The sequence below is a fragment of the Oculina patagonica genome, chromosome 2 (genome assembly GCF_052425735.1).
Source record: "Oculina patagonica isolate OP01 chromosome 2, crgOcupat, whole genome shotgun sequence".
Lineage (NCBI taxonomy): Eukaryota > Metazoa > Cnidaria > Anthozoa > Scleractinia > Oculinidae > Oculina > Oculina patagonica.
In genome coordinates this window covers 28,306,318-28,320,577 of record NC_135759.1, presented here as the reverse complement: position 1 = coordinate 28,320,577, position 14,260 = coordinate 28,306,318, and the positions used below count along the sequence as shown (strand labels likewise).

Below are 14,260 nucleotides of genomic sequence, written 5' to 3'. Positions count from 1 at the left end.
CTTTTAAAATGGAAGCAAGAGCCTACGGGAAAGGGTTGACTCACAGGATAAGACGTCTGTAGCTGTAGCTGTATGCAGTCCAGGCTATCTTTTTTAGGTTTGATCACAAAAGGACGGGCTGATTTATAATTTCTTCTTCATGAAAATTCTTAGTGAAATTGTGACGTTTTCGTCATGAGCTGACCATAAGAAGTCTGCGCGCACCGATATGAGCCTTTCGCGCATTCTGGAATGGCTATTTTATTGCCGCGAAACGCAAAGTGTTCCCCGTCCTCCTCCCCTCCTCCCCCGTCTACCCCTCCTCCCCCCGTCTACCCCTCCCCTTATGTGGGTCTTGGGTACCCTGTGGTTTTCCTTGGCGGTGAAAGAAAATGGCGGCGGAACCGGAGGCTAAGAAGAGTCGCGTGGAGATGAAGTAAGAAGCTTGAATTTTATTTTATTGATCATTTCCAAACCACCATAATTCTTCAACGTTTGAATTTCGTCGTTTTCGTTGTCGCCTTCTGCTGGTACCGTATTTGCGTCACATCTGATCATATCTGCCGGTAGATGCTGTGCTTCGATTTCGACGCGTGCAAAAACATTTCAGATTCTAAATTGCTGGGGTCCGGGTTCATTGATTGCAGAGAATCCCTAGCTTACTAGGTGCTAAGTTTGAAGTAGTTTTACTGTAAGTTGAGATCAGTCTAGGTGCATGACACAGCCCGCATGTGTCCAGCTCGCGATTGGGCAATAGGTCGTACCAGTCCTTTCCTCACATATAAAGTGGTTGAAAGCCTTGCTCCGGTCTTTTACTCGCCCTCTCCTTTCAAGCAACCATCTCATAATTTATTTTCTCTGGCGATTAGAATTATAAAATGACGAGGTAAGTTACAGTAACGCTATTCTTATTCAATCTGATGCAATTTCAAAATACTTACCAAGCTTACAATTCTTGAGATGTTATTTTACTATCACGAGTGTTGTATAAATTTTAAATTCGACCGGCGAATGAACCTAGCGAGTCCAAAATGGTCTATCTGAGCTTATGTACCACTTCGATTTGCTGCATTGTGTTGTATAATGTAGTGAGACATGTATTTCGTTACAGTAACAACGTTTTACTTTAAAATTGGTCTTTGTATCTACACTGAGTGATTGTGAAATGAATGCAATCCAGCTGATTTGCATTAGACCATGATTTTTTTCCCACCCCCTTTTCCTTGCTTGTGTATGGTATATATGCAGTCACTCAACAGTTGTGCCCTACAAGGTAATTTTAAAAATATTAAACAAAGTTTTGTGTACCATTGTGAAAAAGGCAAATGTACCAATACCCTCTCAGAAATTAAGTTATTTATAAGTGGAGGGAAACAAGGGGCTGGAGCCCGGGAGAAAAGGGGCAGGAAGCAGGAGTTCTTAGGTGGGATTAAGAGGAAAGAACGGCTACCCAAAGCGACAGAAGGCGAGAGTAAAAAATGAAGCAGGGGCAAAAGGCAGGGGAGGCGAGAAGTTCACTATTTAGGAGATAAAGAATGTTGACAAGCTAAGACTGCAAATAACAATCAGTCGTTGGAAATGGCTGACCAAATTTTGTCATGTCCATCAATATCCTGACTGTGGTGGGACATTATGTGTGGTTATTTCTTTTTTTTAATTTAGTGGAAAAATTGCTTAACACAATGCTGTAAATCACAACCAATTTTTGTGAAAAATGGACACCAATTGAGAAATGTCTGTTGTTCATATGCAGGGATTAGGAAGGACGTGCGCCATGCGCATATGGCGTATAAAGCTATGAAATGGCGCATTAAAAAAGTACTTATCGGGCCTGTGATGCGCCCAAGCCGCAAAACAGCTAGTAAAATATATACTACTTTGTGAAAAGGTTTTTCATGTGTAAAATTTTCAGTTTAATGACGAATAAACAAGCGAAGAACCACGGTGCCTAGCGCCTTCGCTCTTTGCTTCGCGGTCGCTTCATTTGACCCCAGATCCTCAACCCGGACTTTGCTTGCAAACGAGGCTCTTGTTCAGAGTTTCATGTGCTTTCAGTGTTTTCGTGTTGTCATCTGTTTCGTCATTCTAATAGGCTGCTTTGAATATATTTACATCTCTTATTAGCCGTATTTGTTTAAAGCCAACATGCATACCCAAAAAGTGTTAAAATTGGACAGCTCTTAGAAAAAATTGTCGACATTTTTCACCACGAACAACAAGTCCGCCACAACTGAGCAGAATCGTGATCCTGTATAAAACAATGATGAAAACGAAGGTCTGGTAAAACGACTCACGATCAAAGTGTATCTTCCATGTATTCTAGTTCTGAGGAGCGAAAATTTCAGTTCCAGTTCAGAACCTATAGTTTTATCTCAATGAAATTGTTACTTTAGATGGAATAACGGTAAGTATGTTATTTTTATTAGCTATATAAGATCTGTGACTTTGCATTTTCACTTTGCTTGAACCAGTGTGAAATACAAGCAATAAAGAATTATGTAACCTCCGTTGAATTTTTTCCTGGCCCATTTCTTTACCCTAATGGCCCAAACGTTTTATAAATTAATGGCCCATAACTTTCCAATGACAGGGGCCATGGGCTCATTTGCCTGTTTTCCTTCCTAATCCCTGCATATGGAATGCTGGTCACCTTGCCACCAGGGAGTCTCTCCACCAAGTGAAGTCACCTCCCCATGCTTGAAGAAAAAAAAAATATTCAGGGTTTTCACCCCTTCGTGTCGATGTGACCTGATAGCGCCATTTGCATTTGACAGGATGAAATGTGAAAGTCATATCTGACTACATTAAGGGTAATTTTGACTAATGAAAAACTGAACTTTTTTTTCAAAGGGAAGGAGTAGTCCTTGGAATGGGAAATCCTCTGTTGGATATCTCTGCAACTGTTGATAAAGATTTTCTGGACAAGTAAGTTGGTTAATTAATACAGTTGAATCCCGATAACTTGAACCCTCAGTAATTCGAACTCCCGCTAACTCGAAACTTTTTCGATTCCCCTTCAGGTCATTTTCTTACTAATTTTACCCTCGATAACTCGAACTCCCAATATCTTGAACCTTTTTTATTTCCCTTGAAGGTTCGAGTTATTGGGATTCGACTGTAAGTCAAAAGAATCAAAAAGGAATCTGTAGTTTTCTGTGTTGATATTTTGATTGGCTATTATTTATTGGTAGCCTGCGAACGAGACATATTTCGGTGGAGAAAAATGACAGACGGAAACACTTCTGGGTTTGCAGGCTAATTTATTGATTATTGCTGGTTTTCTTTTACCTTTACAGATATGAACTAGATGCTAACAATGCTATTTTAGCTGAAGATAAGCACCAACCTATGTAAGCTTATAACATGTACTTTGTAATGTTGTTAACCATTAAGTGACACTGAGCAGTTCATATAATGTGATAATTTAAGTAGTATCATTCACTTATATGAACTGCAGCAAAAACATAAGCAAGTGGCTCTGTAGCTTTTGCCTGCGAGCAGGCTCTCTTTTTGAGGGGCAAAAAATTATAACACTTAAAGGGCAACAACACGAACGCTGAGTGTTTATTGTTGGCAGTAAAGAAAACCTTTTTTCGAGATTTTTGTATCTTCGTTGCAGACCAGGGACATTGTGATCTTTTAGATACAAAGTGAAGTATCGTATTTACTCGAATAAGCACCGCGGCGCTTATTTAATTTTTCGGGCCTCAAGTGCGGCACTTATTTGAGGGCGGCGCTTATTTAAAATTTGGACGCCACAAAGAATCTTATGATGATAAATATCTTTTACAGTAACTGAAGATAGCGTCTTTTGATTGTCAGTATTCGTCTCTTGCTGAGACAGAAGTGGCGTTGGCTGTACTGGCAAAGTTTGCGGCCTTCACAACATTTGCAGAACTACTTATTGTAAGAGTGTTGAATAGAAAAACCAATGGGAGAGCGATAAAACAATCAATCATAACTGCAAAACATCGCTTTTCATGCAAAGAAATGTTCAAGCTTGTTTTAGAGTTGCTTTGTTCTGCAGTTTTTAGTTAAATGAAATTCCTCAAATAAGCGCCGCATCGGGACTGCGGCGCTTATTCGGGGGCAACGCTTATTAACTTTTTTGTCCCAAATGTGGCGCTTATTCGAGGGCAGAAATGTTCAAGCTTGTTTTAGAGTTGCTTTGTTCTGCAGTTTTTAGTTAAATGAAATTCCTCAAATAAGCGCCGCATCGGGACTGCAGCACTTTTTCGGGGGCGGCACTTATTCGAGTAAATACGGTAAGTTAAGTTTTTATTCAAAAAGGATCCCAAGTTGTTGATAGCTGATAGCTAAAAAATCCACTTGCCCTTAACACTGCAAAGAATAAGTTATATAATTATGACAACCTAGTAAATGGCCCAGCTCACCACAAGTCTCTCGTAGCTCAGTTGGTTAGAGTGCCCAACCGGTATTTGTCCCATGCTCTTTTCATTGTTGAACAATACAATACAATGGGTAATTTATTGATTATTGAACAGTTCATCTTCATTTCTGCTTTTAGTTATCAAGAAATGATTGAAAAGTTTGATGCAGAATACATTGCTGGAGGAGCCACACAAAACACTATACGAGTTGCACAGGTATGCACATTAAGTATGACTAACCCATTATTGCTATTTTCAGTGATATGCGAACTCTGAAAATCAATCGGTAAACAACGGTTTGCGCTTTTTGCTGCCGTCAATCATCTTAGCAGACCACTTGGGAAACAGACATTCACTTCAACTGGGTCAAAAGGTCACTTCATTCGATTATGATTGGTAGATTTTGATCCATTTTGTTTGTTTCTGTTTTTCATGGCTCGTTAGCTGTCGCCATAATTATGATTGACGGCAACGAAAAAGGCAATCGTTAGTTGGATTTTAAATTTCAGAGTTCGCATTTCACTGAAAACTGCAATAAAATAACCTTGGAAATAAAGGATGGAGGAAGACATCGAGAATAAATGTGTGAACTTGTGTGAATGTGTTATTTGTTCCCTCTAAAAATATATAATAAAATTTTATTTTTGCAGTGGCTTTTAGGAAAGGATACTAAAAAAACATCATACATTGGTTGCATTGGTAAGTTTGCTGTTTTACAATCTTTGTCTGCATGTCAGAAATTCGATTACCGTAACTTTTTGTAAAATTTCTTAACTAAAGGCAAGGATGACTATGGCAAAATTCTTGCTGAAAAAGCTGCAGAAGCTGGTGTTAAAGCAAACTACATGATTGACAATGAGAAACCGACAGGAACGTGTGCTGTGTGTATAACTGGAAAACATAGGTAAGTTCGGGATTGATCAATACTCACATTGACTTTTAAGCTGTGGCATGACCTTTCACCTATAATAACTGTGTTTCCATGGCAAGCACCAAACTGGCAGAAGAGGTCCAGGGGGAGATTCTTACACCCATCACCTACAAATCACACATTTCTCACAAGTGTCCTTGACTTGACAGTTCCATCAAGTTTCTCAACCCAGCTTTCCTTCAATAAAGCTGGCAAATCCTCATCTTTCAGCTCAGTATGCTTCACCAGAACTCTTCATATTAAGCAAATGTGAATAACTATTAAGTAGATGTACTGTACTATATTTTATCAAGCTTGAACATACTGGTGTTAAAAGAGCCATGGTCATGTAGAAGTTTGAACCATGGTCCTACAAATCGTGCCTCGTTTGAGCTGTACAAATAACACTAGTACAGTTAGACCCCTCAAATTCAAACTCGGTTATTTTGAAATCCCTGCTATTTTGAAATAAAATACAGTTTCCTTGGATTTCTGCTTCAGTCAAATACAATTGGCTATTTTGAACTACTTTTTGTTTTCCCTGACAAGGTTCAATTTGAGTTCCTTTTATTTAGTGTTAATGGCATTTACAGTAAATAATTACTATTTGCCTTTTAGGTCTCTTGTTGCAAATCTTGCTGCAGCAAACTGTTACAGCAAGACAAGTCACTTGGACAAACCTGAAAACTGGGCATTCGTTGAGAAGGCAGAATTTATTTATATTAGTGTGAGTATATGTGAGAAACAATGGCAAACAGAAAAGGTGCATTTTTAAGAAGGAATTGTGGTGGTTGGTTTCGCCATTTATGGTGCATTTCTGTGGATGATCTGTTCAGTAAAACACGTGAGATACATAGTGGTTTATGATTTTCACTGCTGTCAATCATCTAAGCAAACCAGAAGTTCACTTCAACTGGTTCAAAAGTTCATGTCTCGATTGTGATTGGTAGATTTTTGAAGGCTTATTGGCCATAATTATAACTGAGGGCCACAGGAGTATTTTGTACAACGCAAAATGATGGTGACAGAATGGCGATAATAGCATGCCCTAACCAACAAATAAAAGCTAACCACAAGCAAACCGGAATCAAAGCTAGCCACAGGCAAACCAGGGTGAAGTTCATTGCAAGCAAACCAGAGTGAAAGTTTACCACAAGCAAACTGCTGACCATCTTTCTGCGTTCTGTGTTTTTGGCCTTGAGACCCATCCCACCCCCAAGCATGCCCAATCCTTTCAATGGAGAGAGTATGGACATTTTCTGGAACCATGCAATATAGAGGAAAAACAGTGAAAGGTGCTGTTTACCCCCCACCCCGTACCTCTCCTGTTTGGGACTAAGTCAACAGCATCTATGTTTAATTTAATTATTCATGTTTAATTTAATTATTCTTTATTCATGTTGAATAATTTCTTCACTATTTATCACCAAGCTTGAAATTTACCATCTTTATTATTTACTACACATTTGATGATTTTGACATTGCTGATCCTAGCAGTATGCAGGACGCGTGTCATATATCAACCTAGTAAATGGCCCAGCTCACAACGAGTCTCTTGTAGCTCAGTTGGTTAGAGCGCCCAACCGGTATCTGGGAGGCCATGGGTTCGATTCCCGTCGGGGACTCAGATTTTTTCTTTGTCCCACGCTCGTGTCATGTTGAATAATTTCTTCACTATGTTTAATTTGTATGCCTTTTCTACACATTATTAAGTATTTTACCTAGGTAAATTTGTAAATATGTACATTACTCATAATAAAGACAGTTTTATTATTTTTCCCTCTTGTACAGGGCTTTTTCTTGACAGTATCTCCAGAAACAATTGTAACTGTAGGCAAACATGCTGCTGACAAAAACAAGGTGAGAAAAGTCACAAGGCTATCACTTCTGTTGTTTAGTATAATTAATTCCACCTAGTCCAGTTCTCTTATCACCAGTGACTAAGAAACAGTTTGACAAAGTTGTTCGGTCCAACCATGACCTTTAAATCAAGAAAAAATAGTCGGATAGAAGGGTGTGAAATCTGTATGCAAGCCTAGTGGACCATCAGGGAGATTTATTATCCCAGTTTCAGTAGCATGAAGTAACTACCCCCCTCCCCCCCTCTCCAGGATGGGATGCTAGTCAATTGCAGGGTTACCCCCCAGCATTAAAGACACCTGTACCCATTTATACACCTGGGCCGAGTTGTTCGAAAGACGATTAACGCTAACCCAGGATTAAAAGATGATCAAGATTTTAATTTCTCTTGTTTTAAAGGGTTTCCCAAAGCTAATAAAAATTATTTTGTTAAGTTTGAGACTGGTCCATGTCAAAACTGTGGGACAGAAAATATTAACAGAAAACCTCAACAAAATTATATAAAATTGAAATCAAATTTCACGCTAATCCTGGATTAGCTTAATCGTGCTTTGAACAACCGGGCCCTGGGTGGCCAGATGCACTGAGAGTAAAGTGCGTTGCCCAAGAACACCACACAGTGACCCTGGTCCTTCCAGCGCACTAACCATTAGGCCACTGCTCCCCCACACAAAGCTTTGCCGACGAATATTTTGCACAGTTTCGCCCACTTGTGCGAATGAAATAAAACAGGAGGATGTAATTGTTGAGGGAGGCATGGTGGTCTAATGGTGAGTGCACAGAAGAGATCCTTCTAGTCACTTTGTGCTACAGAAAATGGAGATAAGTGTTTGCCTGATGAGGTACTGGGCACCATAATTATCTTTTACCTGTTTTGTACTGTGGAAGGCGCGGTGGCCTAATGGTTAGCGTGCTCGACTCCGAGTCGAACGGCCCGGGTTCGAGGCCTGGCTGGGGCGCTGCATTGTGTTCTTGGGCAAGACACTTTACTCTCACAGTGCCTCTCTCCACCCAGGTGTATAAATGGGTACCAGCGAATTTACTGCTGGGGGGTAACCCTGCGATGGACTAGCACCCCATCCAGGGGGGAGTAGCAATACTCCTAGTCACTCAATGCTACGGAAACCAGGATAAGCTCCGGCTGTATGAGCCTCATGGCTCGGACACAAACTTTACCTTTTACCTTTTGTGTACTGTACAATAGGACTGTTTTGTAGAGACTTTTCGTTATTTCTATGACACTTACAGGTACTCATTTTCCTTTGTTTTGTTCTGGATTGCAGCTTTTTATGATGAATCTATCTGCACCATTTTTATGCCAGTTTTTCAAGAAACCAATGAAGGACGCCATGCCATATGTCGACATTCTGTTTGGCAATGAAACTGTAAGTCAGGCGTGATAATGCCTGGGTGGGGAAGTGTTACAGCAAAGTTATCAAAACATTTACCCTGGATTTTCAACATCCCTTTTGAGACCAAAGACCCAAACTTTTATAAATAAAAACTAGAATTTTAGACCTAAAACAGCCTCTGATTAGGCTTTGTCAAATCCAATTCTCTTTCATTTGGTTCTATGATACTATGAATAAAGATGGCCAGACAAGACTTGACTTGCTATCGAAAGAGGACTACAAGTCTATATCTAAAGTAAACTTGTGTCATGTCCAGTTTCAAGCCAGAGACAAAATTACATTCAGTTAGACCAAAAAGGCACCGTCTGTAACCTTGTTTGAAACTAAAAAAAAAAGAAATCATACAGACTTTAGCTTATATGAGAATGCCCCTTAGGCCTATCTTGACGGAGTTAGGTGAAAATAGAGTGATATCGAGTCCAGGGGCTCACTCACTATATTCTTATGGTACACTGTATAACTCAAAGTACCTTACAACAGCATGCAAACTCTACTTTATTAGCTGGTTGTGGCCCTCTCAGAGAAATGAGTTCACTTTAATGAGTTCAAAAGGTCACAGTCATGAGTTGTGATTGGTAGATTTCAAACAATTTTGTTTGTTTCTTTTTTCAGGGTTCATCGTCATCAAAATTATGATTGACAGCAGCAAAAAATGCAGTAGTGTGCATGTGTAAATTATTAGTTTATTTGTACCAAAAAGAAACAAACTAGGTTACAAAAGTAGGATCTAATTACTTAATTGTGGAAACAGTACACCCAGAATAACTATAAAGGGTTAAACTTGGTTACGTGCCCATTGAGTACCATAAAATTCCGGTTATAAGCCCTCCCGCTTATAACCCCTCCCCCTTCCCGCTTATAACCCACCCCCCCCCCCCCTGCTTATAAACCCTCCCGGATATTAGCCCACCCAAAACCCCTTACGAAGTTGTATAATTCCAGGACTTATAAGCCCTCCCACTTATACCCCCGGTTATAGGCCCATCTATCTGGAAACAAAATAATACATCCAATTATAAGCTCTCCTGGATATAAGCCTCCCTCTGCCAGTACTGAACAGGGCTAAATGTTGCTTTATTATGCATTTTAACTTAAAAAACTTGTTTCGATCAACACTACCGTGGCTCGTTTCGAAACTTTTTTTTATTCCGCTTATAAACCCTCCCCCCCGCTTATAAGCCAACCCAAAAACCCTTATGAAGTTGTATAAGCCCAGGGCTTATAACCGGAATTTTACAGTATTGCAATTATTACCGGGTATTAGGAAATATATTAGGTCAGGTTAAACAAGTATTACTAAATAAATTAGTAAATTATCGAACTATTTTCTTTCCTGTGCAGGAAGCTGGTGTTTTTGCAAAAGAACAGGATTTTGGGGTGAGTGTATTTCTTTAATACACTCCACACTTTTTATTAGCATACAGCATCTTTAATTTCAGTTGGTGGAAATTTTCTTGTCTGTTCACAGACCCCCTATTTAAAATCCAGTTGACAGGAGAATCTTATTTTCTTTTTACAACTGTCCTTTTCAAGATAATGTGCTGTTTTTTTGATACTTTTCTCTCTGACCATTGACAACAATTTTTTTAACTCATTAATAATTCATCAAGAGAACCCTGACAATTGTTTGGAAATTCTATCTTGTTTACATAGCCTTTAAATGATATTATTTCTCCATTCACTCCTTAGTTTTAATTTTGATCTAGTGTTTCCCCACATGTCCAAACACCTCGAAGTTCGTCAAAAATACTCTGCTACATGTTGCAAAAAAACAATCACATTTTCAACTCTCTTCTCAGTGTTTGAAAATGTGATGAAACACTTTCTTGTGTTTGAGTTATTGCATCCAGTACCTAGGCCCCCAAAACATGCAAAGAACTGTTTTTTTCTTACTTCCCCTCTGCACGCCTTGCATGCCTATATCAGTGAATGAAGAATTTTACTGAGACCCATAGACAATGCTAAGGGTCTATGCATTTTTGGATCGTTCATTGAGGGAGCTTGAACTGAAATGATTATGAGTCGCAGGTAGCCTGCAAATGCAGCGACCTCTCGTTGCTCCTAGCCAATTTGGTGATTCACTCTCATGAAAAACCAAATCAGCCAGAAGCGATCAAAGGCACTTGCAGACTAATTTGTAGTTTTAATGGCAAGGTGTCAATAAGTTATTCCAACTTCCAAGTAAATACATACTAGCCTCGCCCTCCCCAAATCATCAATTAGTGTTTCTATTGTTTTGTTGGTTTAGCTGATCTTGTCGGGTTTTTGACCTAAAACCATTTTCTTTTAACTGGAACACTGAATTTTGCCTTCTAACAAGCCTTATCACGGGTTATCCATTCAACAGACTGAAGACCTTAAAGAGATTGCAAAGAAAATGGCTGATCTTGATAAAGTCAATGGAAGCCGCCCTCGCACCGTGGTGATAACGCATGGAAAGGAACCTACTATAGTTTTCAAAGGTACTTTCAAACGTACAAGTTTACATCGCACCTAAAATGACAGGGTCCTATCCAGAATTGTCGCCGAAGTCCATGAGCTTACTAGGGGGGTCTGGAGGCATGCCCCCTACCCCAAAATAAAGTTGCGCTGAGATGCAATCTGGTGCATTTAAATTTTATGACACAATTAGTGTCCTTAGACAGGGAATACTTTATGTGCACTGACCTCGTCGCGTCTGGATGAATTTTCCGATATAGTTACTTATATACTGTAATGATAACACTATTTTCTTTTGTTGGGGGGGGGGAAGCTTTTACCCCTCAAATACCCAAGATAGAACCCTGAATGAGGCCACATAAACAGAAAGCAGGACTGGAACACAATCTTCTGAAGTTTCTCCTAGTGCCCTTGTCCTATCCTGTCACTGAGTGTTTTCTAAAGTGAACTCTAAATTAAGCCTCGGACGGACATAAAGCGAGTTAAATTAAGGCCCAGGCACATGGTGTATTATTGCGTGCAATTTCTAAATCCAAATCTTGCGTCATGTATTCACAAACAAAATTGTTGAGTGCAATATTGCACAAGTAGTATCTTGTCCTACTTCTGCAATATTGCGCGCAAAACCTTCAACACAGTTGCCCCCCCCCCCCCCCCCCAGGTAAACTAAAAAAACTAAGAAAACTAAAGGTGTGCAGAGTTTCCCTCGCAGACAAAAAATTACTCCTGCAGACAAAACATCCTAGGTACGACCCTGCCAGGAATACCAACTATAACTCACTTTTCTATAATCTGTTTGCAGATGGTAAAGTCACAGAGTACCCAATCATCCCAATCAAACAAGAAGACATTGTAGACACAAATGGAGCTGGTGATGCCTTTGTAGGAGGTGAGATCACAGAGATGATTTGTTAAATGTGTTTTACAGTCAATTGGGTATTTGGTGTGCACAGGGTTCTATTCATAGTCTGAAATGCTGGAAAAGTTAAGAAATTTTCTGACTATTAAACAAATCATAACTCGTAGTAATTACCGTACATGTAGTCGTCACTAAGAGCGGGAAAACATGCGCGAGTAAACTCACATTTGGTTTTGGTTTTACTTCTACAGACAACTCTCGTTATAGCGGACACGCTCAGGGCGTCGTTTAGTGTCCGTTTTAGCGAGAGTCCGTAATAGCGGGAGTCATTTCCAGTCAATATTCTTTCGCCGGGGATCTGAATTTTGTCCCCAATAGCAGGGTGTCCACAAGGCGAGAGTTGGCTGTAATTGGCTGAGAAAGTGACGCAATATTTTTACTGAGCCAATTAATGAGCGTAGTAATGCAAGTAAAAGCAATTTTCTTTCGACACGCAAATGAGAACCGCTCTGTTACTGATAGTGATTTACACTGTAATAAGTAACAATTCACTTGGGTAACTTTATAGAGGGGTACTTTTTTGAACTTTTGTCTGTTCGTGAACCTTAGTTAGAAGAGCAGTTATGGAATTCAATATCAGTTCCGTGGGTTGAAGGTTTTCAAGGATTCCTCAAGGATGGAAAGTTTTTCAAGACTATCATCATTAACCGCTCTCTGTTTTGTTGTAGGTTTCCTCAGTCAGCTTGCTCAAGGAAAATCAATTGAAGATTGTGTTCGCTGCGGGCACTATGCTGCTAATTACATGATCCAACAGTCGGGTGTCACGCTAAAAGATTCACCAAACTTTTCATAACGTTGCGTGACAGCAAACTAAGGAATTAGAATCCTATTCTCATTGCAAACGTAAATAAATCAGCGTTTTACTACAGATGAGTCATTTTATTCTACACATGCTTGGTTTTTACAACATCTGTCTTAGATAAGATTCCACTGAACCGCATGTCCCTTTTGTTGCCTTTATTCATTCTCGTCCCCATAGCCATTTCATTCCTCTTAGCCGGCTGGGCCTTGGCACGAGAAAACGAAGGGCTCTGGGGACACAGGATTTCCAGTCCTTGATTCTAGGACTTCCGGTCTTCATGTATGCAGTCATGATGTTTCAAAAAGATGTATGAGAGAGTCGTTACGTTTTTGACTTCCGCTTAGGAATTCTTTGTTCCGAACAGCAAGTCAAAAAAAATTCGAATTATTTAAAAAATCCTATCTCCCCAGAGCCCTTCGTTTTCTCGTGCCAAGGCTCAGCCGGCTAAGAGAAACGAAAGGGCTATGGGGACGAGAATGGCCTTTATTCCCAACGTTCCACCAGCCTTGTTCCCAGGGTCTCTCTCTTCAGGGAACGGGAAGAAGAAAGAACCTGTAAACGCAGACACTTGATTTCCCCCATTCTCGTCCCCAGAAACGCTTTCCTTTCTTAGCCTGTGCACGAGAAACACGTGACTCTGGGGGACACATGATTTGATTGGCTGGATTTTAACAAAAGGAGAAACCAATCAAATAACCGTTATACAATGCCTTAGTTATGCGAGAATTTAAAACGGTTGCTTTAATTGGCTAGAAACGTTAAGCCAATAGCCAATCAATTCATGTGTTCTCAGAGCCACTTGTGTCTAGTGCTTAGGCTTTGATGGCTAAAAGGGACAAGCGGCTCTTTGGACGAGAAAGGATGTACCGTTGCAGTGGATCCCGCCGCGTTTGTACAAGTTCCACGCTCTCAAATTCTCGGGAAAACCGAGCTGAAGGTTTCTGACATAACATTCGAAATAAAAATAGAAAGACTGTAGAGAAGAACTTTCCTTTCGTTTTCTTAGTCTACCCTCCTTTTCCACTTTCCTTTCTCCACCTTACTGCGCTCTCCGCTCAAAACAACGGTCATGTTTTCGCTGCCGCCAATCACTAAGCGGACCTCTCATTAAACAGAAGTTCACTCCAACCAGTTTAAATGGTCTCCTGTGTCGGTTGTGATTGGCAGATTTTGATCAGCCTGCACGACAGGCTTTCAAAGGGGAGGGCGAGGGGAAAATGAGTTTTTCTCAAAGTTTGTTGGCTGTCGCCATAATTATGATTGACGGCAGTGAAAGACGTACAATTCACCGCCAGAGTCGAATATGTAGTTAACTGACGTAATCTTCCAAATGGAAAAGCTAGAAGTACCTTTCATGTGGCGATTTTTGCACTCCATATTATGGAAAGGAAAGTCCTTTTTCTTCTCAGTTTTGAATTTTGTAAACTTCATTCAACACCACTGAAGTTAATGTTTCCAAAGATTATGGACAGAAATTAAAATAAGCAGAGAAAGCTTCTTATTCCTCGCGAAGCGAGGCCGAAGGCCGAGCGTAGCGGGGTGTATAAT

The 14,260-nt window shown here is 40.1% G+C and overlaps 1 protein-coding gene across 2 annotated transcripts; it reads left to right on the top strand.

Moving 5' to 3' along the window:
• The first annotated feature begins 344 nt into the window (after window positions 1–344).
• LOC144643914 (adenosine kinase-like) lies at window positions 345–12,776 on the top strand. 2 transcript variants are annotated; one of them, XM_078503307.1, is made up of 13 exons: window positions 345–415; window positions 2,830–2,904; window positions 3,276–3,329; window positions 4,508–4,586; window positions 5,021–5,069; window positions 5,151–5,274; window positions 5,899–6,007; window positions 7,072–7,140; window positions 8,424–8,525; window positions 9,894–9,929; window positions 10,900–11,014; window positions 11,794–11,880; window positions 12,579–12,776. In XM_078503307.1, the coding sequence occupies exons 1-13, from the start codon at window positions 372–374 to the stop codon at window positions 12,701–12,703; spliced, it is 1,068 nt and encodes a 355-aa protein (XP_078359433.1). In that variant the 5' UTR covers window positions 345–371; the 3' UTR covers window positions 12,704–12,776. The 2 variants fall into 2 exon arrangements, with proteins under 2 accessions (XP_078359433.1, XP_078359434.1); XM_078503308.1 differs by lacking the exon at window positions 345–415 and adding an exon at window positions 750–865.
• Window positions 12,777–14,260: the final 1,484 nt, after the last annotated feature.